This window comes from Chiloscyllium plagiosum, unplaced genomic scaffold (assembly GCF_037043375.1).
Source record: "Chiloscyllium plagiosum isolate Xiang-an unplaced genomic scaffold, Cpla_swu_hap1 HiC_scaffold_8, whole genome shotgun sequence".
Classification (NCBI taxonomy): Eukaryota; Metazoa; Chordata; class Chondrichthyes; order Orectolobiformes; family Hemiscylliidae; genus Chiloscyllium; species Chiloscyllium plagiosum.
Genome location: NW_028270146.1, coordinates 40,261,632 through 40,287,893, shown reverse-complemented (window position 1 = coordinate 40,287,893; position 26,262 = coordinate 40,261,632). Strand labels below are relative to the sequence as shown.

General features: G+C 39.7%; 3 protein-coding genes across 6 annotated transcripts in view; 2 read left to right on the top strand and 1 right to left on the bottom strand.

The window, feature by feature from the left end:
* mis18bp1 (MIS18 binding protein 1) overlaps positions 1–6,095 on the top strand; it is an 85,201-nt gene extending 79,106 nt beyond the window's left edge. For all 4 annotated transcript variants that reach the window (XM_087989738.1, XM_087989737.1, XM_087989736.1 and 1 more), the window contains one exon: positions 3,293–6,095. In XM_087989738.1, the coding sequence (XP_087845864.1) occupies positions 3,293–3,393 (101 nt within the window). In that variant the 3' untranslated portion in view covers positions 3,394–6,095. The remainder of the gene's footprint in view (positions 1–3,292) is intronic.
* LOC122553497 (uncharacterized) overlaps positions 1–9,976 on the bottom strand; it is a 113,756-nt gene extending 103,780 nt beyond the window's left edge. Inside the window, exon 1 of the mRNA XM_087989740.1 lies at positions 9,675–9,976. The gene's annotated coding sequence lies outside the window, so the exon portion shown is untranslated. The remainder of the gene's footprint in view (positions 1–9,674) is intronic.
* tpp1 (tripeptidyl peptidase I) overlaps positions 9,623–26,262 on the top strand; it is a 34,501-nt gene continuing 17,861 nt past the window's right edge. The window contains exons 1-6 of the mRNA XM_043697333.2: positions 9,623–9,762; positions 9,965–10,051; positions 13,110–13,249; positions 16,996–17,146; positions 24,360–24,481; positions 25,764–25,942. Of these exons, the coding sequence (XP_043553268.2) occupies positions 9,752–9,762; positions 9,965–10,051; positions 13,110–13,249; positions 16,996–17,146; positions 24,360–24,481; positions 25,764–25,942 (690 nt within the window). The 5' untranslated portion in view covers positions 9,623–9,751. The remainder of the gene's footprint in view (positions 9,763–9,964; positions 10,052–13,109; positions 13,250–16,995; positions 17,147–24,359; positions 24,482–25,763; positions 25,943–26,262) is intronic.

Below are 26,262 nucleotides of genomic sequence, written 5' to 3'. Positions count from 1 at the left end.
AGAGCTGCTAGAAATATAAAAACTGTTCTATGGATAATTAAAAATCAAGAATTAGGAAAATGTGTTGGTTCTACAGAAAGCATGTCTGGAGAATTAATAATGGAAAGTAATGAGATAGCAAAGGAACCGAACAGCTATTTTTCATTGGTAGATACCACAGAGGATATAAATAAGACAAAGTTGTAAATCAGGAAATGGGAGGGAAAGTAGAACTCAAGAAAACTACAATTACAAGGTAGTGGTAGTAAGCAAGTTGGTGGAGCTGTGGCTTAACAGGTCTCTGGATCACAGATAGAAACTTAGGAAGATACAAAGATTTGGAACAGGGTAGGCCGTTCAAAATGATCATGTCTGATTCTCTATCTCAATGTCATATTCCAGCTTCCTGTCCCCATCCTTGATGTCTTTCATATCAATCTCTTTCTGGAATAAACTCAGTGATACAGCCTTCTGCATGTGAATTCCTCATCTGTGTCCCAAATGGCCTATCCTGTATCCTGAGATTGTGATTCACAGTTATAGACTTCCCATCCAGGGAAAACAACCTCCCTGCATCTACTCCATCTAGCCTTGTTACAATTTTATATGTTTTAATCAGATCCCTCCTCTCATTCTTCTAAGCTCTAATGAATACAGGTTTAGTCGAACCAATCTCTCCTCAAACAATCCTGCCCATCCCTGTTATCAGCCCAGTGAGGCAGCTAGAAATATAAAAATGTTTCCTCTATGAAAAGTATAGTTTCTGTTAGGTAAGGAGACCAAAACTATACAAAATACTTTAGGTATTTAGGTCTCCCTGGTATCTTTCCTATACCAGAGAGACCAAAATTGAACATTGGTTAGGCCACTTTTGGAATACAATGTCCTGTACAGCTGCAACATGACCTTCCAACTCTTGTACTCAATACTCTAACCAATAAAGGAAAGCATACCAACTGCCACCTTCACTAACCTGTCTACCTGCGACTAAACTTTCAAGGAACCATGAACCTGCACTCCAAGGTCTCTATTCAGCAATACTGTCTAGGACCTTGCCATTAAGTGCATAAGTCCTACTCTGATTTGCTTTTCCAAAATGCAGCACCTCACATTTATCTAAATTAAACTCCATCTGATCAAGATCCCATTGTAATCTGAGGTAACCTTCTTCACTGTCCATACACCTCCAAGTTTGGTGTCATCTGCAAACTTACTAACTGTACCTATATTCACACCCAAATCATTTATATAAATGACAAAAAGCAGTGGACCCAACTCCAATCCTTGTGGCACACCACTGGTCACAGGCCTCCAGTCTGAAAAGCAACCCTCCACCACCACCCTGTCTTCTACCTTTGAGTCAGTTCTGTATCTAAATAGCTAGCTCCCCCTGTACCCTGTTTAAACCATCCAAATTCAACACCTGAAACAAAAGACTCTAACACTTACTTGCTGCCTTTGAGTCTGACAACCTTAAACCCAAATTGGAATTGTAGAATTATCCTGATGAGAGCCCCCAGTCTGTTATGGACCAGGTCAGACCCCCTCAAATATTTTAAGGTCACCTCTCACCTACCCTTTTCTTATTTTAAGGGTAGATGTGAAATGGGTGTTCCAGATGTGATACAGCTGGTCAAACCATACAACTTTAAAAACACAATTAGTTTAAACACAAGCAAAAGTGGATTTTAGAATAACTTAACTATTGGAAAACATAACCAAATACTAGACACAGTAACTATTACTAATTAATTGTTCCAATATAGTAATATCCCATAAACATACCCCTCAGCAAAAATGTAAATTCAAACACAGATGCTTACTCACAACTCAACACAAAGAGATCTCAGGGAAAGCCCTCGTTAAGAATCAGTTATTGAAGTTTGCAAGCTTTGTGGGACCCCAACGTGTTGGGACCATTGCACCAGAAAATAACTAGAAAGCCTGAACTGGCTTCTCCCATTCCAATGTTAAACTGTTTTAAAGAAACCCCAAAGGCCTCTGAACATTGACACTTGGGCACCTCTGCCTTTACAACTTATCTTCAAATGAAATGCAGGACAAATTAACCTTTTTAAAGTGATAGCATTGTCACAGGCTACAAGAGCTGGTCAGAGCCTATGAATACTGCTGTGAGTAACCCATCTCCAGATTACTCAAAGCCTGTCAACCATCTACCAGGCACAAAGTCAGGAATGTGATGGAATCCAGTTGCCTGGATGGGTGCAGTTCCAACAACACTCAAGAAGCTTGACACTATCTAGGAAAAACCCACCACAACTTCCATCTAGAAGGACAAGGGCAGCAGATACATGGAAACACTACCTCCGAGCCACTCACCATCCAGACTTGGGAATATATCACCGTTCCTTCACCTGTGACTGGGTCAAAATCCTGGAATTGCCTCCCGAAGGGTAATGTAGGTCAACCTACAGCACGTGGACTTACAGCAGTTCAAGAAGGCAGCACAACACAACTTCTCAAAGCCCATTAGAGATAGGCAATGAATGCTAGCCAGCCAGCAGAGCCCACATTCCACAACTGAATTTTAAACAGAGTCAGAACTCCTGTACTTCCAGCTTAGTCTTATTAGACAGCTTACCCATTACCCCTCCAATTACATGCACTTAATCTGTGGTGTGACTGCTTTGTTAAACCTGCAATCCATCATTCTCCGTTTTCTGGATGCAGCACAGTGTCTCCAATCTGGGACCAAGTTTCACAATGTGAAGCTCAAAGCTTTGCGACTGGAGACATGTGATTGTCTAGGCATATGTCTCCCCAAATGATACAGTTTAAGTATTCCATGCAGCTCAGCTATTCAGCCATGTCTTAAGCTTACTTTCAGACTATATAATTGAAATAGTAAATTTATTAACCAACTGGTTCCCAGAACCTACCCTTTGCAAATTGACACTTGCACTAGATACTCACCAAACATCAGCTTATGACTTTGCTGCAACACCACTGATTTTCTTCTTTAACTTGGCATGCACTGACTCCCAGCTGCTGCCTGTGTATGAGATAGTGAAAATTTCTGTTCAACTTGCAGAAACTGAAGACCTGAAACCTTTCTCTGAATGATCACTTTTCATTTTTTATTGTATTCTTACTGTAAAGTACACATGACAATAAAATCCAAATCAATGTGTATTGTCCCACTCCCATCTGCTGAAACACAGGTCTGCTGACTCGCCAACTTGCAGGTAAGTAAGGCCTTGGGCTTTGACTCTCAGATTAATAGTTGTACAGGTCTACACACGTAATGTTTTGCTAGTTGCAATAGCTTTTGAAATTTGACTATATTTTTCAGGTGCACAGAAGTCTAACATAGGAACAGTATTCAAGAGTAGAGAAGATACTCAATCAGATGACACAGAGGATGAAGATTACTATTTTTCAGTTACTGATTAGCTTTTAATTTATAATAAAACTAAACTTCCTGAAATTGAACTACTTAATTTGCATCTTTTAAGATTGAACAGCCTTGGTAAATTTGGATGCTGGGATTACATTTACCATCAGTTAAATATTTTAAAAGTTCAGGTTGTTTTTCTTAATGATTTTAAATGCACAGCAAATGTACATACATGTATAAAATACATACAAGTTTTTTTTTAAAGTGTTTTGTAATGAGTTTGTATTGTAAATGAGATGGTATTGATTTCAATTTAATCTTGACAGTTCCTTGGCCGATGTTTAATTCCTGTTGTCTACAATGATGGTTTTTTGATTACTGCCTGAGCATTCTTTAAATGTGCTAAACATGTGCTTGGATTTTTCATGCTGTCTGAGAAAATGGAGGCCTCTAACCAGTATATGATGAGTGGTTTCTGCGGTTTCACAGCTTGACCCTTTTTTCACATTTAATAAAGGGAGAGAAACATTTTGAGCAGGATTCTGAAAGCAATTATCTCAGTAACAGCCTTATCTTAATATTTTTTGGTTATAAAAGGGGGAAAATTAGCCTGGCCATTCACTCCTGTTCTTTACCCAATGATTCTGCAAGAATTCAGCTTATGGAGGAATTGTGTGTTATGGATGCTTGTGGAGGATGCAGTCAATGCCCTATGTGGAAGAAGTTGCCTGCCGATATATGTCACATCCACTGGGCCATTCTGTGAGGGATTTTCTTTTTTGGGTAAATTAAGAGCACAAAGTATAATACAGAAACAATTTGCATTTCTTCATAGTGCAGTCTGAAACTATTTCCAAAGGAAGCAACAAGTACCACAGTAAACTAGTTGAATTGAAGATGCACTAACAATTTTCTTAGAAGTTCTGTATTCATTCTTCAGGGGAAAATAAGTCATTAAACTATGTTTTCATATTTTTACCTAATGTTCCTTCATACAAGCTGTAATAAGCTGAACACTTCAAGATGGACGTTAACTGAGCCCTATGGCTGCTAATAAATTTCTTACTATTTCCTGCAAATCAAACGGAAGCACTTGATGAGGTGATTATTGAAATGATTTGCTGGCTGAGAAATTTGAACAGGCTGCACTCTGCATAACTTCCATTAACATGGCGTGCCCAGTATGACATAAGTCCTGAATATACTGTTTCACAATGGTAGAGCACGAGATAAGCACTTTTCCACTCACTCAGTTTATTTCATGTTACTTTCAGAGCAGCACCAAATAAATGCTATGAGAATGCCCACAAGATGATTGCTGCTGTGCCTTCCCATGATCATTTCCTGAGTGGAATTAAAGGTGATTGAGTCTAACCTTGCCAGTAGCACAGAGAGATATAGGAAACGGAGAAGGTTTTGATTTTTTTTTAACATTGTGAATAAAGAATGCCATAAGTTTCTCAAGGCTAGTTATATATATTTCCTCTGGCTATTAAAGAACTCTGATGATCCAAATGCACAATAATGCAGTTCAAATTAGTTTTCAAAGGTATTATATTTAGGTTTTGCTAAGCTCCATATTAAAATACACAAATTAAGACTTAAAATTTTAGAGCTAGACTTTAAATTAGTGTATATAAACTTCATCTGTCAAATAAATACGTTTCCTTCGTATTATGCACTCTGAACTCACTTGTCTAATCAAGCTTGCTCAGTTCAGAGTCCATATATAAAAATGTGCAACTTAGTTAACTTGATAACATGTTCAAAATATGCATGCTGGTCTGGGATTATTTGATACCTTCAAAAGGGAGCAGAGAAAATATCTGTTGAATAGAATTGCTGATTAGAAATAGAAACAGAACTAGATCTTTTTCCACCTCTGGTTATAAATGAAAAACTAATATTACTTCAGAGAGCTGATAACAGGAATGCATGATCAAATAGTCATATCACGATGCATTCATCTGTTTTAGTTTTATTTAGTTTCAAGCAGTGTTGACTTAAGGGTTTATTTTGAGTAACTATAGATGATAAGAAATTCTTAACTACATGTACCAGGTTCCTAATCACAAATTAAATGTTTTCTTCTGACAGCTTTTTTGAAGTATTAATTAACTTGAAATATTAATTTACTTTATAACATCCATATGAGCTGATGACTGGTCTGAGAGAAATGTGCAGAAGAAATGTCAACTATTGCAGGCCCTTATTCCAATCTCAACCATGATACGAAGACTTGACATTTAATCGCTTAATGACTGCAGAAAAATTGGCACTGCTTGAAAATTGTTTCATAACTGATGATTCCAACTACTAGTTTTAAGTTTTGACCATACCTCCAAAGCTATCATTTAATCTCAAACAATTTAGAAAACTTAAATTCTTCTGATTGGTCAGAGAGGACTGTTACATTTCAAGCACATGTTTAAAAAGTCAACTTTCTCTAATGGACCTATTAATCCAGATTGTTCTTAAAAATACTGTTTTTAATAGATTTCCTATATCTTTGTATTTATGTAAATAAATGTAGAGCAAAGTATACCTACTGTATTAATGATTTAGTCATGTGATATTGTGTTGTCTGAGGTAATAATGCATGGTGAATAACTCACCTGTTCTCTGGTTGGGCAGAGAATAAAGATGCAGAATACAGTTCATAAGCATGGCGTACGAATGGAAATTGTCATGTATTCTAAAGCACTGCTTTCATTATAAAGAGATACAAAGCATATTACGGGTGGACAGGAATGATGTATGTAGTCAAATCAAATCATCTTTAGGGCTCTGGGAACCTGTTTGTTTTAGTGTAGTAGAGGAAAACTCACTGGTTTAACACAAGAGGCTCTTATAAACAGTTTTTAAATCAATCAGTTCAGAGATGTTATGTCATGCCTGTGGAGCAGAACAGACTTGAACCTGTGCTTCCTAATTCAGAGGTATTGAACAGGAGTAGTTTCTGTAGTGGCAATTAAGTACAGGTTTCATTGATGTGGAAGTCACAATAAGGAAGACCCAGCTGTTATGTCATACTCATTCAAGATTCTAATGGTGCTTTGGGCACTCCTCCATACTAAACCTTTAAGACCCTTCACCCATGTACAGCAAAGGGCTGTAACTGTTCGGGCAAAATTCCAAAATGGGTTGGAATGCAAAGACATTAATAATTAATTTATGGCTTTCTTTTCAATGAGAGGGTAGGTATTTGTAGGAAATTTCATTAGCAAAGGATGAACCCTCAACGATTTCTCCTTCGAATCCCCTCACTTCTTCCAGACCAGAGAGGTAGCCATGGCCCCAGCTATGCCTGCCTCAACAGTCCATATTCCACAGCTACACCGGCACCATTCCCCACTTTTTCCTCTGCTACTTCGATGACTGTATTGGCAGCACCTCAAAGAGGTTGAACAGTTCATCAATTTCACAAAACCTTCCACCATGACCTCCAGTTTACCTGGACCATCTCGGACACCTGCCTCCCCTTCCTGTACCTCTCCATCTCCATTTCTGGTGACCGACTCAACACTGACATCTACAATCAAACCCATTGACTCCTAGTTACCTGGATTACACCTCCTTCCACCCTGCCTCCTGTAAAAATGATATCCCTTATTCCCAATTCCTCTGTTTCCACAACATCAGCTGCCAGGAAGACCATTTCCACCACAGAACATCCCAGATGGCTACCTCCTTCAGTGACCTCCTCCCACATGGTTAATGATGCCCTCTAGTGCATCTCCTCCACTTCCCACCGCTCCGCCTTGAACCTGACCATTCCAATTGCAAGAAGTACAGACCCCACCCCCCAGCTCCTCACCTTCCATCCCACCAACCTCCAGATACAACACATCATCCCCTGCCATTTCAAACAGACCCCACCACCACAGAGATATTTCCTTCTCTACCCCTATTTGGGTTCCATCGAGACCATTCCCTCCATGACTCACTTATTAGGTCTACCCACCCTCCACTCCCAACATCTTTCCTTACCACCACAAGAGGTGTCAAACTGGCCCATGCCTCCATCCAAGGCCCCTCCTTCCACATCCGACAGATTTTCCTGCACCTCCACATACGTCATCTACAGTGTCTGTTGCTCTCGCCATGGTCTCCTCTACATTGTGGAGACAGAACGGCAACTTGCGGAACATTTCAGAGAAATCTCTGGGTCACTCGCACTAGACAACTCCACTGCCCTGTGGTTGAACAGTTCACCCCCAGCCTCCACCACCAATTTCTAGCCACCTGACATCTGGAGGTAGAATGCCTCATCTTCAGCCTTGGCACCCTCCAACCACACAGGATCAATGTGTCCCAGATCCACCCCTCCAACTCGGCACCACCCTCTTGAACTGTCCTGCTGTCTACCTTCCTTCCCACCTATCTGCTCCGACCTATCACCATCACCTTCCCCCCCACCTAATCTACCTATTGCATTCCCAGCTACCTTCCCCCCCCCCCCCATTTGTCTCTTAGCCCTCTTCCTCCATTCCACATTCCTGATTAAGAGCTTATAATAGAAACATCAACTCTTCTGCTCCTCAGATGCTCCCTGACCAGCTGTACTTTTCCAGCACCCACTCTTTATGACAAAGGATTCAATGTTAAAAGGAGTATCACTGATCAGGTAACAATGCATTGATTTTAATGACCGAGCAGAGAATGAATTCAGGATTACAAGGCTTCAGAATACGGAGTAGCATAACCAAGATAATGTTTGTCAGCACCGGATCAAAATCAAAATGTAATCTGGTACAAGCTATAAAGTCCAAATTTTGCCTAATTAAGCTAGGAATCAATTGGAGTTATATCTAGCCAAAAAGGAAGATGGATCTGGTGGTTAAATGTCAATCATTTCAGCAACAGGACATCACTGCAGGATTTCTGTCGGGTGGTGTGCTATATCCTAACCACCTTCAGCTATTTCACGAAGACTTTCACTTCCTCTGAAGGTCAGACCTATGATGTTTGCTGGTGATTGTGCAATATTCAGCACCACCTTGGATACTATGCAGTCATTTTACTATACAGTAAAATCTAGCCTTCTGTTGATCAAGTAGAGATGGGCAATAAATACTGACTGAGCCAGAAATACCCACATGAATGAATAGAAATATTAGGAAAAGGACACAGCACTTTAAGTTAACAAGCAAGGATAATCTTAGCTGAAAATGTGTTGCTGGAAAAGTGCAGCAGGTCAGGCAGCATCCAGGGAACAGGAGAATCGACGTTTTGGGCATAAGCCCTTCTTCAGGAACGTCGATTCTCCTGTTCCATGGATGCTGCCTGACCTGCTGCGCTTTTCCAGCAACACATTTTCAGCTCTGATCTCCAGCATCTGCAGACCTCACTTTCTCCTCAAAGATAATCTTACTCAGCTAGATAATTAACTGAAAGATGTTGGAGGGTGGTGGGGTTAGTGACCATATCAAAGGCAAGAGAAAAAAATCACGTGGGCTTGTGCAAACAAATTGAAATAATTCTCTTGCTGCGAGTAAACATTGACAATGAAATCAACATCAATTTCAGCGCAGCCTTCAGATGCCTGAGTAACCAGAGTGGTTGAAGCCCAAGACTGCAAACTCAACACTAAGCTCATAGTCTACTGAGCAGCTATGGTCCCCAACCTTCAGTATGCTTCTGCAATGCAAGATCATAAAACGTGGACTGTGTAGACAGCTCAAATCACTGGAGGGTTACACCAACCCTTCATAAAATGCTGCCAATCCACTGGCAGTATACATGTTCCAATACAAGTGTTCTCTCCTAGACCAATTCTGCTAGTATCCAGGCACGGGACAAGCATAGCCAGATGTGGTAGGTGAGCCCCACTGCTCACAAGACAGACACAAAACTCCCTGAATACACTCTACTCTGAGCTCCACGTTTGGTAAGGTGGGCAGAGTAAATGCTATAAGGATATCCAGAAAGCCTACCTAAGCAAATACAACATCCCACCAACACACAGGAATCGCTTGCCCTGGAAAGCACAAACTGGTGAAGGCACCAAACACTTCATGCACCCAGTGATGCTCAGAGGTCACGTGCAGGCAGTAGAAAGCACACCAGAATGTCCTACTCATCTCCATCATCAAACCTGCACCGGCTCTTGGGCAGAGCCTGAGGCTCCAGGATTGAAGTATTTATCCTCCTCGGAGTGGTAGCAAGTCATCCTCGACCCTTTGAAACAAACGTCCATCTTTCGTACTTTATTCAAAACAATTAGCTTTGAAAACATTTGCTGGGAAATATATCTTTGCAGGACTATTTTGGAATTGAAGAGCTCCATGACCAGTAATATTCGAGTTGTGGTGCAGTACGTCCCGGAAGTACTTACACAGCAGACTGAGTGAATTCATTGCAGAGTGAGTTTGGGCAGCGACGATTCGCGTCCTCCCTGACAGTTCTTTATCAATGGCCTCTGGGTAGGTCTCAAGTCTGTAGTGAACCAACCAACTCGTTTTCGCCATCCTTAACCGAACTTCGAGAATCTAGATATTTAGGGCGAGAAACGCTGATGACTTCCATAACGATATCGAATTAACGTGATTTGAAAGAGAATTCACGGTATTTTAGAGTTGCGTGCCCGCGTTCCCTCTCCTAAATCTCTGTCTTTGTTTGCAACAGGAGGTGCTCGTTCGTGGTGTTTTGTATTTGCAGTGCTGTGATCTCTTCCAGCCACGGTGTTTACCTGGAACCAGATCAGAATGTTAGGTAAGTGCAAGAGACGGACCTCGTGATTGCCCTTTGAAGCAGGGAACGATGTCATGCCATTCCGCTGACTCCCTGTTAAGTTGACGAGTCCGCCCACATGATAATTTCTGAATTCTTAATGCTTGAGGAGCAATTTACTCATTCTGCGTAAAATTCGAGCTGATTTCAAACTGTAGACCAGAATCAGACCTAACTGGGCAATAGCCTACAGATACAAAAACCAGCAGTACTTCAGTGGGTAAATCATACAGCAGCATCTGCCTCCGTAATTGCTGCCATGTGCACTTGTTGCTGACATTATTGATCAGTTGCAGTTATTGCTTCAACATTATATATTATATTTTCACCAGCAACGTTTGTCTTGTGCCATATCTGTTTGAAATGTGTCAGTGTCACATGAACATCCCCTGTTTAAGGCAGCTTCTGCAAATAGAAGCTGCATAAACCACAACTGGAAGGTGTGAACAAAACACTCAGAACTCATTTGTACCGTTAGCTGTATAAAGCTTTTGTCACAGTAACATATGAGGAAAACAACATTCGGCACTTCACAGGGATTGTACGGGAGGGAATAATAGGAAAAATAAGCAAAAGATTGGCCAGACTTGAAGAGGACGATGAGGTTGGGGGGGTGGGGGCATCTGATTTAGGGCAAGAATTTTAGAGCATACGGCCTAGTTCATTGAACACACAACCACCAATAGACACAATGCATAAGAGATTAGCACCAGAGGAATGGCAAGTTGTGGACTACAGGACTAGGAGAAGTCAGAAATGGGTTAGGGATATAGTTTCAAAGAGTTAAACATGAATATTAAAGGAGTTGGGGGGATAAGGTGTCAATGTGAATCAAAGAAGAATGCATAGGATTTGATGGCAGACAGGTTGCAAGTAGCTGAGGTTAGAGTGAAGTTTACTGTATGATGAGAATTGATCGCTGACCAAGGCAGTATTGAAAGATAGAGGTGATGGATAAAGATTTTAGAAGTGTAGCTGCTAAGACAAGAGAATATTGATTTTGTAGGACATTTGGGAGTCAGAAGCTTGTGCAGTGTCAAATCAGATGTCATGGCTGTAAACAGACTAGTTCAGTTGGAGGCAGTGGCCAGTAATAGGAATGGAACTGAGAGAAACTGTTTATGGCAGAACAGCGACATCAATTTTAGTTTGAGCAAGATTCTGCTGGTTAAATAGTGTCTGATAAACAAGCTATGTGCCAACGCAATGTCATTAGGGAACACAGCTTGATGTCAAAGCCAGTTGGAAGTTGATCCCAGTTTGATATTGCTGAGGGGAACCCTATAAATGAGATAGGGGAGAAGACAGAAACCGATCACTGGAGGTCTCAATGGTAATGGTATGATATTGAAAGATTCTGTGGCTCTGATTTGGATAACAAAACAAGACTTATCCTGCTGAGGTGGAGAAGAGAGATGTTGGAGGAAGACGTTCAGCTCAATAGTGTCAAAGGCTACAGGAAGCTAAAGGAGGAAAGGACAGATAAGTCACCAAAGTTGCAGAGCATGCCATTAGAGATGTTGGTTAAGAGTTGTAGTAGGAAATCTGATTAGAAGGTTTCTGACAAGGAGCTGTAGGAAAATAGAATTTGGGATCTGAAAAGACATTTGAAGAAATTGGAGCGAAGTTGAATGTTATGGATGGGGAAATAGGTAGCTTTCAAAAACAAGAAGGTGACGGGCATTTTTTTCTAGTAAGAAATATTGATGGTAATTTTGAAAGTGAAAGTACAAGAAGAAAGGAAACCATACCATACGTGACATGACTTAGAATCAGGTCCAAGAAGAGATGTTGAGTGGATCAGAGGTTCAGTGGGAATCAGTCAAGAGAGCAGAACATGGTAAATGAAATAAAAATGGTAGAAAAGTCTAATGATGACCATGAAACTATTGTTGATTGTCAGAAAAACCCATCTGGTTTACTAATGACCTTCAGGAAAGGAAATCTGCCTTCCTCACCTGCTCTGGCTTACATGTGACTCCAGACCAACATCGATTCTCAACTGCCATCCAAAAAGGCTTAGCAAGTTGTATCAATTGCAACAAAATCTCACCAGGGCACTGGAAACAACCATGCTACAAACAGCCCTGCTGACTCCTAACATCTGGGGCTAGTGCCAAAATTGGAAGAGTTGTCTCTTAGACTAGTTAAACAACAGCCTGACATAGTCAGACTCATGGAGTCATACCTTACATGCAATGTTCGAAACACCATCACCATTCTAGGATATGTTCAGAACAGACCTAGCAGAGGTGGTGATGTACCGTTGGAAGGGAGTCTTCCTGTAGTCCTCAACATTTACTCCAGAATCCATGAAGTTTCATTGTAGCAGGTTAAACATGGACAAGAAAACCACCTGCTGATTATCACACACTGTCCTGACTTGGAAAGTTATAGTTATTCCTTCACTGTCGCTGAGCGCAAATCCTGGAATTCCTCCCGAACAGAATTGCGGGTCTACCTATTAGCTCATGACTGCAGCTAAGTTCAAGGAAGCAGCTCACCACCAAAATCTGTAGGGCAACTAGGACAGGCAATAAATGCTGGCAAGTCAGAAACACCCACATATCATGAGAAAAGAAAATAAAATGATCTGGGAATATTGTGAATTTTAGACAGAAAAAAATAAGTTGTTATTGTGTATGAATTCATTGATGACTAAACTGGTTGTTTACCAGATACATTGAAAAATGCATTATAAACATTTGATAGATGGGGCCGTATGGAATTGGGACTGTACCAAGGGAATAATCAGGATGGCAGCGAGTTAAGATGTTGCCAAGGCCAAAGGTGACAGAACAAATGTGTATTTGGACACCTGTAGAACTATTGTGGAGAATGAAACATGTGTTTATTTTTCACTTGAGCCGATTCAGCAGTTCTCTTTCAAACCTTTACTTGATAATCCTTTTGTGAAAGAGTTTCCTGGATTTTTTTTTTCAATTTTTGTGATTGAATAATAAAGGCTGTATGACCCTAATATGCACAACACTCAATGTATTGGACATGTATCTGTAATGAGTTATCTGTTTTTCTGCAGTCTTCCTAATGGATGGATACATGTAGGGCGAGTATCAGCCTCAGATGAACTATTACTCACTTTTTCATTGAAACAGCAAAATACCGACAAACTCAAGGAACTTCTGGAGCAAGTATCAAACCCGCATTCTATCCAATACGGTAATGTCTAGAAAATGTTATGCTTTTTATTTACCATTTTATATGTTAGCAATGTTCGCAGGATTTTCTGTGTCTTGATAATTTATCTAGTTTGTAATGTAATCATTGCAATCTTAAACACAATATCCAGGCACTATATTAAGTTAATGTATTTAGGTGAAGGAGTTATTGCTATCTTTGTACTTGAACATAGTTTTCTGCATGCTTCTGGCAAAGTAACACTGACAGACTGGGACCAGATTTGAGGAATTTCCCAGCTATAGTCTGTAAAGCTTGATTTATTTTTAAAAAGTTCTAAATATTCACACTGCTCTATATTTCAGCATCTCTTGATACAAAGCAATAGTTTATTTAATTCTGTTAGTTATTTTAAATTTGAGTTTAAAACGAGGTATTTTACTAACAAATTGGGAACAAAAATTTCAGGGTGAATTCCCAAGATGAAAATTCTGCAAAATCAATCTCCTCCACCTCTTTCAGGAAGTAAGATTCTATGTGGACTGAAAAGTTTTATGACCTGGCTAATCAGCACTTTCAAAAGACATTTTGCAACATTCAACATTAATTAAACACATAGCTCTAGCAATTCAAAAATCAAGTGCAAGAAGTGGATTTATGTCAAGCATGTTAAATCCTAAATGGGACAGGTCAGAATTTTTACAGTTTATTTAAATAACTTGCTTGCAAAAAAATCAATACATAATAGTCATTACTATCTGACTTTGGTATTACAGTTAAATCAGAAAATACAAAATTAATTGGAAACAATCATTTAAATTTTGGAAAAATAGCAGGAGAGACACATGCAAGGCGCTGAGAAAGGAAGAAAAAATAGTTGACCTGGCTGCTTCAGAAATGATATTGAAATTGCAATGCAGTCTCAGTGAGCACCATGCTAAATATGTCTAAGCACGCAGAGCAGCAACAGACCAAAGTCAAAAAGACATTGGACGACACATGGACAATGTTGGAGAAACTCAGCAGGTCTGGCAGCATCTGCGGAGAGAAAAATATAGTTAACATTTTGAGTCATAGTCATAGAGATGTACAGCATGGAAACAGACCCTTTGGTCCAACCCGTCCATGCTGACCAGATATCCCAACCCAATCTAGGCCCACCTGACAGCATCCGGCCCATATCCCTCCCAACCCTTCCTATTCATATACCCATCCAAATGCCTCTTAAATGTTGCAATTGTACAGTCTCCACCACTTCCTCTGGCAGCTCATTCCATACCCGTGCCACCCTCTGTGAAAATATTGCCCCTTAGGTCTCTTTTATATCTTTCCCCTCTCACCCTAAACCTATGCCCTCTAGTTCTGGACTCCCTGACCCCAGGAAAGACTTTGCCTATTTACCCCATCCATGCCCCTCATAATTTTGTAAACCTTAAAAAGGTCACCCCTCAGCTCCGACGCTCCAGGGGAAACAGCCCCAATCTGTTCAGCCTCTCCCTATAGCTCAAATCCTCCAACCCTGGCAACATCCTTGTAAATCTTTTCTGAACCCTTTCATGTTTCACAACATCTTTCCGATAGGAAGGAGACCAGAATTGCACAGAATATTCCAACAGTGGCCTAACCAATGTCCTGTACAGCTGCAACATGACCTCCCAACTCCTGGACTCAATACTCTGACCAATAAAGGAAAGCATACCAAATGCCTTCTTCACTATCCTATCTACCTGCGACTCCACTTTCAAGGAGCTATGAACCTGCACTCCAACGTCTCTTTGTTCTGCAACACTCCCTAGGACCTTACCATTAAGTGTATAAATCCTGCTAAGATTTGCTTTCCCAAAATACAGCACCTCGCATTTATCTGAATTAAACTCCATCTGCCACTTCTCAGCCCATTGGCCCATCTTCTTCGCTGTCCACTATACCTCCAATTTTGGTGTCATCTGCAAACTTACTAACTGTACCTCTTATTTTCACATCCAAATAATTTATGTAAATGACAAAACGTAGAGGACCCAGCACCGATCCTTGTGGCACTCCACTGGTCACAGGCCTCCAGTCTGAAAAACAACCCTCCACCACCACCCTCTGTTTTCTACCTATGAGCCAGTTCTGTATCTAAATGGCTAGTTCTCCCTGTATTCCATAAGATCTAACCTTGCTAATCAGTCTCACATGGGGAACCTTGTCGAACGCCTTACTGAAGTCCATATAGACTACATCTACCGCTCTGCCCTCATCAATCCTCTTTGTTACTTCTTCAAAAAACTCAATCAAGTTTGTGAGACATGATTTCCCATGCACAAAGCCATGTTGACTATCCCTAATCAGGCCTTGCCTTTCCAAATACATGTACATCCTGTCCCTCAGGATCCCCTCCAACAACCTGCCCACTACCGACATCAGGCTCACTGGTCTATAGTTCCCTGGCTTGTCCTTACCACCCTTCTTAAATAGTGGCACTGCGTTAGCCCACCTTCAGTCTTCTGGCACCTCACCTGTGACTATCGATGATACAAGTATCTCAGCAAGAGGCCCAGCAATCACGTCTCTAGCTTCCCATAGAGTTCTAGGTTACTCCTGATAAGGTCCTGGAATTTATCCACCTTTACCTGTTTCAAGACATCCAGCACTTCCTCCTCTGTAATCTGGTCATTTTGCAAGATGTCACCGTCTATTTCCCTACAGTCTATATCTTCCATAGAGTCAGTGTAACTTCTTCAGAAGTCTGAACAAATGCTGCAAGACTGGCTGAGTTTCTCCAGCATTGTGTTTACTTCAGATTTCTAACATCTGCAGTATTTTACTGTTGTCCAAAATATTGAATTTATCAAAAACGTAAAATAAAGGTCAGAAGGAGAACTGAATAGATATCATTGTGTCAAACCTTGAACTTCCTAGTTAGTAAGAAATAAGCAAGACATTCAACTGCTATGTACAATGCAGGAAAAGGAAGCACATGTACTTCAGCTGCTAAAAGTTAAATTTAGGGCTGATATTAAGAACTTTTTCATCATATGTTGAATAAGCAAATAGAGTAACAGAGCAAAAAGCCCAGAATCATTTCAGAAATTAGATAGAACATAGAATGTTACAGCGTAGTACAGGCTCGCCGGCCCTTGATGTTGCTCCAACCTGTGGGACCAATCCAAAGCCCATCTAACCTATACAATTCCTTTCTCATCCATATGCCTATCCAATGACCACTTAAATGCCTATAAAATTGGTGAGTCTACAACTGTTGCAGGCAGTGTGTTCCACGCCCCTACTATTCTCTGAGTAAAGAAACTACCTCTGACATCTGTCCTATATCTATCACCCCTCAATTTAAAGCTGTGTCCCCTCGTGTTAGCCATCATCATCTGAGGAAAATGTTGATGTTGAATTGTGAACGTGGTGCTGGCGTGAGACAGGTGGAAGCAATGGCGTTGAATATTCTCAAGGCAGAGGTAGATAGATTCTTGTTAGCCAAAAAAATGAAAAGTTACCAGGAAAGAGGAAATGGATGGATTAATTAAAATGGGGTTAATAACTTCCCAAAAACAATATTTTCCAACATTTCTAATTTGAACTTCGGATTTCCATTTGTTTTATTTATAGTGTTTCAGTATTTTATCTTACTTAACGAGACTCCTTCTAGAAGAATTTCAAATGTGAATACATGACTAATTCTGACTTAAAAGTTGTAACTTTTCTTTTAAATGTGATAACAATCCTTGCACCTTCTGACCCTTTTTTGAGAAGTATGTAATTGCAATTATAAACTGAGTCTCACTATTTTCTAGGTAAATACCTCACCTTGGATGAGTTATCGAGTCTGATTCGACCTTCAGAAGAGACTCTGAAAACTGTGTGGACGTGGCTTAAAAACCATGATGTACAAAACTGCTCCACCATCCAGACCTTGGATTTCTTGAGATGTTTCATGTCTGCCAGGTGAAAACAAATCTGAGTTGCGGAATGTTTACAATTTATAAAAACCTAACTTTTATGGGGTCTCATACTAAACTATTAAGAAAGGAAAATGTTTGTTCAGTGTTCTGCATTATTGAGAGCGATGGACAGTGTAGGTTATAACTGAAAACTATCTTAAGGTACAGAAGCATTTTTTTAAAAAGAAGTTTAAGTAAGTTATACTCATGGACACAATTCAGTAAATCCCAGTCTCCAGTGCTGCAATTTCTTTTTTGGTTCAACTTGATCTGCTCATGTGCATCTCATAAGTTGGCTTTTTGTCCAAAATGCAATGGCTTCAAAATTCCTCAAGTCATGAAAACAGCAATTATTTTAGAATTATATCAATGGTGCTCTCAAGCCAGAGTTGACAGGATCCATAAAGGGAGATTTATTAGTTTTCTGTAAACATTTTTTTTACATCGTTCATCAATGTGATTCTGACTGTACCATTCTTAGATGGAGAAGAGGTAGCATGTGTCCAGATCACCTTACTGACCCTGGAAGTTGACCTTCTGGTCCCCTGAGATTACAATGCAATGATGTTTTTATGAAAGGAAATAATGGATATTGTTTTCCTAGTCTGGACCTCCCTGTTGGCACCCATGTACACTGTAGTGGAGGTCAAGCTGCCTCTATTTCATTCGTTGACTGGTTGCATCAGCAACACATTTTGAGTAACAGGAAAAGTGACACTCCTAGCATAGGGTGTCCCAGTCAACAGCTAGTCACTCGCTTTGTAAAGGGCGGTCAGAAATTTTGTCCCTTACAAGAGACTGAGAAAAGTCTTGGAAACAGCACAGACCCACATAACAGGGTTATATCAACTTGAAAGAAGTCACTTTTCTTTGTGAGTCCCAATAATCCATTGCCAGAATTCTTGTGACATTTCAAGTTTAGTTGCTAATTAAACACTCCAGTATATAAAATTAATATCTCTGTATAGTTACATGGGAAAGAGGGAATGCTGAGAAAGTGGTACAAAAATTAAAGTAGTAGCTCCTATACACAGTGTTCGCTGAAGGAAGCACCAAAGGTAGGAAGACAAAATGTTTTGGGGACACATTCCAAACATTTAAGAGTGGAGTGACTGAAAAGAAGACTCCCAAGGAGTAAGCTCGGAATAAACTAGTTAAGGAAAAGGACCAGAATGGGATGTGGAATATTCCTAAAGACAATTGGGCAAGACTGGAGGGGCTAGCATAATGATAAGGACATAGAAACATACCAATTATTTGTATAAATGCAGCATTCAGTTCCTCGTGTTTCCTCAGCCATTCAATAAGATTATGACTGATCTGTTTGTGGTTTGAATTTCAAATTTTCTCTACCCCGGTAACTTTTCATTTTCTTAGCTACCAAGAATCTATCTACTTCTGCCTTGAGAATATGCAATGTCATTGCTTCCACCATTTCCGAATGTATAGAGTTGCAAACTCACAGGACTTTCTAAATCAAAAAATTCCTCTTCTCTCTGCCATAAGGGCAATCTCTCATTTTTAAACAATGCTCTCAAATTCTGGATGCACTTACAAGATGAATGATCCTTTCTGTGCTTACCTTGACAAGCCTATTTAGGAATATATATACTTCAATCAAGTGACCACTTGTTCTGCTAAACTCCAATGAATGCAGGATTAGGTATCAATTTAGTAAACCCCCTCTGAAACACCACCAACACATTTACATCCTCCTTTCAATAGGGTGACTAAAACAATACACGATAATTGAAATGTGGGCTCACCAATGCCCTGTTTAACTGAAGCATAACGTATTCTATGTTTAATTCCTCTCCTGTTAAAGAGTAGAACTGCTTTAGCCTTCTTTATGTGCTATGTGTGCATACTAGCATTTTGTGACTCATGCAGTCAAACACCTAGAATCCTCTACATCACAGAATTCATTCTCTATTTCACTCATACACTTTTTTTTCACTTCCTACCAGTTCAGGAAAAAAGATCTGTTTATGCACATTTTGTTTTCTGCCAGCCAGCCAGCCAATCCTGTCTCCATGCCAGCATGCTACCCCCGACACCATGAGATCCTGTTTAGCACAAATATCTTTTATGTAATGTCTTCTCAAATGCTTTCTGGAAATCAGAGTACAGTATGTCAGCCAACATCCCCTTTACCCATATTGCACATTACTCATTCAAAGAACTCAAGCAAATAGGTGAACTTAAGTCTCTTCCACAAAACCGTGCTGACTGTTCCTGATTACTTTGAGCTTTTCTAAATGCCCAGCTGTAACCTCTTGAATAATCAATTCTAACAAATTCCCCAGGACTAAAGTCCAGTTCAGTTGCCTTTCATTTCCCGCTTTCTGCGACCCTCTCTCCCTTATTGAATGCAGGAATTATATTTTTTACTTTGCAGTTTGATGAATCTTTCCAGAATCTAGCAAATTTTGAAAAGTTAACACCAACAAATTATATAACTAGCTTGCTCGTTTGAAACTCTAGAGTGAACATTGGGACGTGGGCACTTGTCATCAGTTTGTTCAGTATCACTCTAGTGTAATTGTATTGTAATTTCACCAGTTTCTCTCTCCCTTTCAGCTCCCAATTGACAACTATTACTGGAATGTTTATTTTAAGTTCTGTGGTTAAGACTGAAGCAAAATATTTCTTCATCTCATCTTCCATTTCCTTATTGTCTAGTGTTACCTCTTCAATCTCATTCTCTGGAAGACCAACACTCACTTTACTTATTCTTCTTTTAAAATACCTGTAGAAACTATTGCTGTCTATTTTTACATGTTTAGTTAGCATCCCCTCATATTTTAATTTTGTTCTCCTTATTAATCTTTTAGTCATCCTCTGCTTTTTATATTCTGACCAAACATCTGACCTGCCAGTCATTTTTGTGCAAAGATATAAAAGTTCCTTAAGTTTAATGATCTGCTTAACTTCTTATAATCACCACAAATGGTAGACCCTTCTATTCATTTTCTTTTCTTCATAATAAATGTACACTTGTTCTGAGTGTTATGACACGGGGTAAACCCTTCTGCCAGTTTAATCCAGCAAGACAGACCAGATTCATCTCGTGTAGTAAATTGTTAAAATTCGAGAGGCAAACAAAAATCTCCAAAGTCACTATTTAAAGTAAAACTTTAAGAATTTTATTCTTTAAGTCTAACAGAGAATATTAACTAACAACTATTTACAACTCCTTTCTCTTAAACCTATCTTTTACCTCCCCCTCTACAAGACTGGTCCGATTTTTAAAAAAAATCCTGATTACAATCTACAAAAAAAAACACGTTTCAAAACCAGACAGCTTAGCGGAGTGTCCTGTATAGACTTTGCTCTGTTGTCTTTTCTTCTTAGGGATTCTGCTTCACGGGTCTTTGATAGATATAGGTACCTTTTATAAGAGGATTTCGGCAGGCAGTCTGTATTGTTTTGTTTTTGTTGGTGCTCTTTGCCGCTCTGGGTAACAGTTCAAAATGTCTGACATTTATACCCCAAAACATCGGATCGTTTCATTGGTTTTAATATTGTCAAAATACTAAATTCGAGCTTGATTAGAGTTTGGTGTCTTTGGGCATAATTTAAAATGATTGGCTGAATTTATTTTTGTATCCAGGCAACATAACTCTTAGCTAGTTGTTTGACCAAATGTTACATTGTTATCTTGTTCAGAACACTATTCTAGCCAGAAATTTCAGCTCCCTTAAAGCTACAGTACACCTACAGCTTCATAACATGAGCTTTCTGAAATATGCCCTTAAATGTTTACGGGCGGCACAGTGGTTAGCAATGCTGCCTCACAGCACCAGAGACCCGGGTTCAATTCCCGCCTCAGGCAACTGTCTATGTGGAGTTTGCACATTCTCCCTGTGTCTGCGTGGGTTTCCTCCCACAGTCCAAAGATGTACAGGTTAGGTGACTTGGTTATGCTAAATTGCCTGTTAGGTGAAGGGGAGTGGGTCTGGGTGGGTTGCTTTTCGGAGGGTCGGTGTGGACTTGTTGGGCCAAAGGGCCTGTTTCCACACTGAGTAATCTAATCTAATCTAATGTCTCTACAGCTTCACTATTGATCTATACCCCAGCTTCGTATCCTGGTTCACTTCAGGCTAGCTCAGTTTTCATGCTCTCACACTTGCGCTTATTTAAGTGTAAAATTTTAGTCTTCAATCTAATCTCTATTTCATAATTGATATAAAATTCAATCATATTGTAGTCACTGCTACCTAAGTGTGCCTTCGCCCATTAATTAATCCTGTCACATTTCCCAATACTGGATCTGGTATAATCTGCTCTCTAGTTGGTTCCAGAGCATGCTGCTCTAAGAGACTATGTTAGAAGCGTCCTATTAACTCTTTAGCAGGCTGCCGTTGCCAATCTGAATTTTCAATTCATATATGGATTAAAATCACATACAATTATTACCATCCATTTATTACAAGAACACACTATTTCTCCTTGTGTAATTCATTCTACATTGTAGTTACATTTAGGGGCCTATAGACTATATCCATTAGTGGCTTATCTCTGCTAGTATTCCTCAAATCTAACCAAACCTTATCTCTTGAACAAAGGTCGCCTCTAACTTTAGCAGCAATGCCATTCTTGAGTGCTACCCGTCCACCTTTATGTAGCTTCATATTCTTTTTGAATTTTAAAAACCGATTGATATTCAAAAACTAACTCTTATCATTATGCAGCAGCATCTCTGTAATGGTTATTGGATCATTGTGCACCTTACTTTAATGTGCACCTTCAACTTATTTACTTTGCTATGACTCCTATACACATTTATATACAGAGCCTTTAAACTTTTTTGTGTTTTTGGTATCTTCACAACATCCAGACTTGACGCTTGAGATATTCTGTCTCTCCGGCCATTCTGTGATCTCTTCCCATTGTGCTTTCCTGTCCTTGATTTGCTCTCTCTCTTTCCAAACTCGATCCCTCACCCCCATTATTTAATTTAAGGCTTTGTTTACTTCCCTAGTAGTGTGCTAGAAAACTGGGCCTAGCACAGCTCAGGTACTGCCCCTACTTTACCCAACATTTATGCTAGTGTCTCATGAACTAGAACCCCATTCTCCCACAACAGCCTTTCAGCTACATATTCATTTCACATTCCAGAGATCATTACCCTCAAGATCCTGCTCTTCAATTTGGTGCCTCATACTGACTAAGCAGAATCTCTTTCTCAGTCCTGCTTATGTTGTGCCTACTTGAACCATCACAACTGGATCCTTCTCATCCCAGTCTGAGCTCCTGTCCAGCCCTGAACCAATGCTCCAAACTCTGGCAAAGGGTGGGTAATATCATACAACTGGTTGCACAAAACAGTTTTAGCCCCCTCACTATACTGTCCTCTAATCTACTCCCCAAACATTTTATTCACCTGCTTGAAGATGCTCTGAAGTATTTTCCTTCTAATTCAGCCTCAGAGGTATCTGTGCAGCAGTGACTTGAGAAACAAGAAGTGACTATGCCAGCAACACTGGCAGATGTGGTCCCTCGGTGCAGCTTAGAGAGAACTTCAGTCCTCAATCCAGGTGCCCTGATCAGTCTGTTGCTTTTCATAGAACATTACAGCGCAGTACAGGCCCTTTGGCCCTCGATGTTGCACCGCCCTGTCATACTAATCTGAAGCCCATCCCACCTACACTATTCCATGTACGTCCATATGCCTGTCCAATGACGACTTAAATGCACTTAAACTTGGTGAATTCACTACCATTGCAGGCAAAGCATTCCATTCCCTTACTACTCTCTGAGTAAAGAAACTACCTCTGACATATGTCTTATACCTATCTCCCCTCACTTTAAAGTTGTGTCCCCTCATGTTTGCCGTCCCCATACTTGGAAAAAGGCTCTCCCTGTCCACCCTATCTAACCCTTTGATTATCTTGTATGTCTCTATTAAGTCACCTCTCAACCTTCTTCTCTCTAACGAAAACAGCCTCAAGGCCCTCAGCCTTTCCTCGTAAGACATTCCTTCCATACCAGACAACATCCTAGTAAATCTCCTCTGCACCCTTACAGACCTTGCTTTTTCTCGCACAACCAATCACCTCAAACTTGACAGGTAATTTTCAGAGCTCAGGCCCTTGCATGCTTATATTCTCTACCCTTTACTTGTCTTGCTTGTTGTTACAGCCTTCTTCCTGTTCCTTAATACTGTTGTGGACCAGGCCAGACCCCCTCAACTTATTTTAAGAAGGTAGCCTAGACCCTAACATTTTCTTATTATAAAAGGGAGATGTGAAGTGGGTGTTCCAGATGTGATCCAACTGATCAAACCACTCAGCTTTAAGGAAAACAGAATTTATTTAAAGACTACAGTTGAAACACGAATTAAAGAAAGCGGACTTTAGAATAACGTAACTATTGGAAAACTTAGCCGACCTGATACAGTAAGTATTACTAATTAACTGCTCCAATACAGTAACATCCATAAAAACATCCCTTGGCAAAATGGTAAAATCAAACACAGAATCTTACAGGCAGGAGGCAACAACATCCAGAGAGAGATTTCAGAGAAAGTCAGGGGAATCCTTTACTGCAGCGTGCAACTCTGCTGGACTCCAACATCTTGTGACTGCTACAGCTAAAAGCAAATTAGGAAAAACCTGAACTGGGAGAATTGGCCATTCCTTGACCATTTTTAAACTAGACTTTTCAGCATCTCTGCCTTTATGACTTCTCTTCTTAAAAAAAAAGGACAAAATAACCTTTTGAAAGTGACCGCATCATCACAATACAAATAGAATTGGACAGCATTATCCAAAGTGTGTGACCACCTTTTGAAACAAAATATCCAGGTAACTCTTCCCCCTCCATAATGTATGACAGGGTGTTCAGTTCATCCCCTAATTCATTATTAATTGGAGTTCCTGTGGTTTTAGACATTTGCTAATGCGTGACTATTCTCTTCTCTTTCTGATAATTTAGTGTTTTTGTAGCAGCATAATAAAGGGCACAATTGAAAATGCTCCCAAGGTTGTAGCTCTTAAGTCTTTGATTCACATTTGAATAGGAAGATTAGATCAGGTTGAGTTGAACACCAAATATGTAGGGAAATAATTGAACTGAGATTACATGAACCAGTGGGAGCTAAACATTTAATTGGTTTTCCTGTTATTAAACTTCACAAAAATTTGGTTTTGCAGGTCAAGAACTGTTTCTGAGTGAAGTTATGGAATTATTCTGTTTCTCAATCTGTATTTCAGCACTGCTGAAAAGCTTTTACCTGGATCAGAATTTAATCGGTACACCAATGGCCGTCACATTTTGATAAGATCTCCAGTTAAGTATGAGGTTGCTGAAGAAGTTGCTGAACACATTGATTTTGGTGAGCTAATAAAATAGTAACTTTTGGATAATGTTGTGGATAAATGAAATACCTCAGATACAGTACAAGTCATTCTATCCTGTACCTGGCCGGCTAATTGTTATAGTAGAACAGATGTTTTATTTTAAGCCAGTCAGCTGTCAGATTCAGGAAATTTCAAACCAAAGTGCTACTGACAAATTCACAGAGGCAGAGTTTCTGATTTAAGATATGGAAGTCCTCTTCCCAAAGGGTAGAGTCGAAAACTTAACTTTTCCTCTTATCCATTCACAATGTCATTCATCTCATTTTCATTTTGAATTCACCATTACCTTCTTTTTGCTAATAAAAATGTGAAGCATCTATTTATTAAATACCTCTGCAGATTTATAATCAAATCTATAAATTGATGATCAGTGGCATTCTAAAATCAGTAGTGTCTAACTTTTTTAATTTAGTGTTTTTATTCTGCACCTTTTGTAATCTTCAGGTTCTGATTTCCCCTTCAGCTTTACCTATGATAACTCTGCATGAGTCCACTGATTTTTAAAAAACTATCTTAAGCCTAACTTATATTCTATTTCCAATTCTTGTTGCTTCTCCCCCAATATTAGCTCACTGATCTGATTTTTTTTTTCAATTGTTCATATTCAGCACAGCAGCACACACTTCTCTGTCAGTAGACTAGAAAAGACTAGTTGAGGAAGGATCTTTTGTACACATTTTCACAATTCTATTTCTTTTCTCACTCTACCTATTCGATAAAGATGTAATTAAAATTTTATGGAACAGTAATTTGTTTATTATTGTTCATAAGTTTAATCGTACTTCAGATTTCTATCATAAATCTATATTACTTTCATATATGCTTCTCCCAGTTCATCTTTAAGTTTGTATGTCTTTCACTGTTCCAAAGTATGCAGTAATTTTGAGGCACATCTGCTACATGCAATTGTCTAATAATCATCCTCTATGATTAGCCACTGTGAAATATCCTGAAGTACCACAGTACTAACCTGAATTGTGATTCCTTACTTGGACACTACTTAGCACCTACTTAGCACATGCCTTGCTTTAATTCCAGGCTCTGGTATGCCCTAGCCTGCACAATCTTTCCTCGATTCTACACCTGTCTGTCCACTAAGTTCACTTTTCAATCTTTACAGCAGGCCTGCTTCCATAACATCTGGCATTTATACAGCCACCTTAATGCAGTAACTTGTCCAAAAGAATGGGGAAGTTAGTGGGAAATATTGCTTTATTCATAAATTATTCTTTTTTTTAAAAATTGTACTTGTTTTAGTTGGAGGTGTACATCGATTCCCTCCGAAAAAGACTGTGATAAGCAAGGCGTGGAAAGCTAGCCAGAATATAGAAGCAGACTTTCACTTGGGCGTGACACCAGCTGTCCTAAGGAAACGTTATAACCTTACTGCAAGTGCTGTTGGGTCTCACAAGAATAGCAGTCAAGCTGTGGCACAGGTAATGCTGTTAGTCTGACCATATCAAACCCACTGGTAAACTGGACTTTCAATATCTTTGTTGTCTGTTAGTTGAAATAGTATTTTGTTCAAAGAAATATACATTGTGCCTCCTAAGGAAAACCACCACATAAGGTTTCAAATGACATTATCATTGAGAAACATTACCATACTGAAAGGGCATACACCAAATAGGAAAAAAATAAATTTATAAACAGAAACCAAAAATGTGCTGTTGATGGGGAGGAACATTGATTTAGCAAACAGAGATCAGGGATTCAAAGATCACTTAGATACATGACCGACGTGGTCAGGGGGACT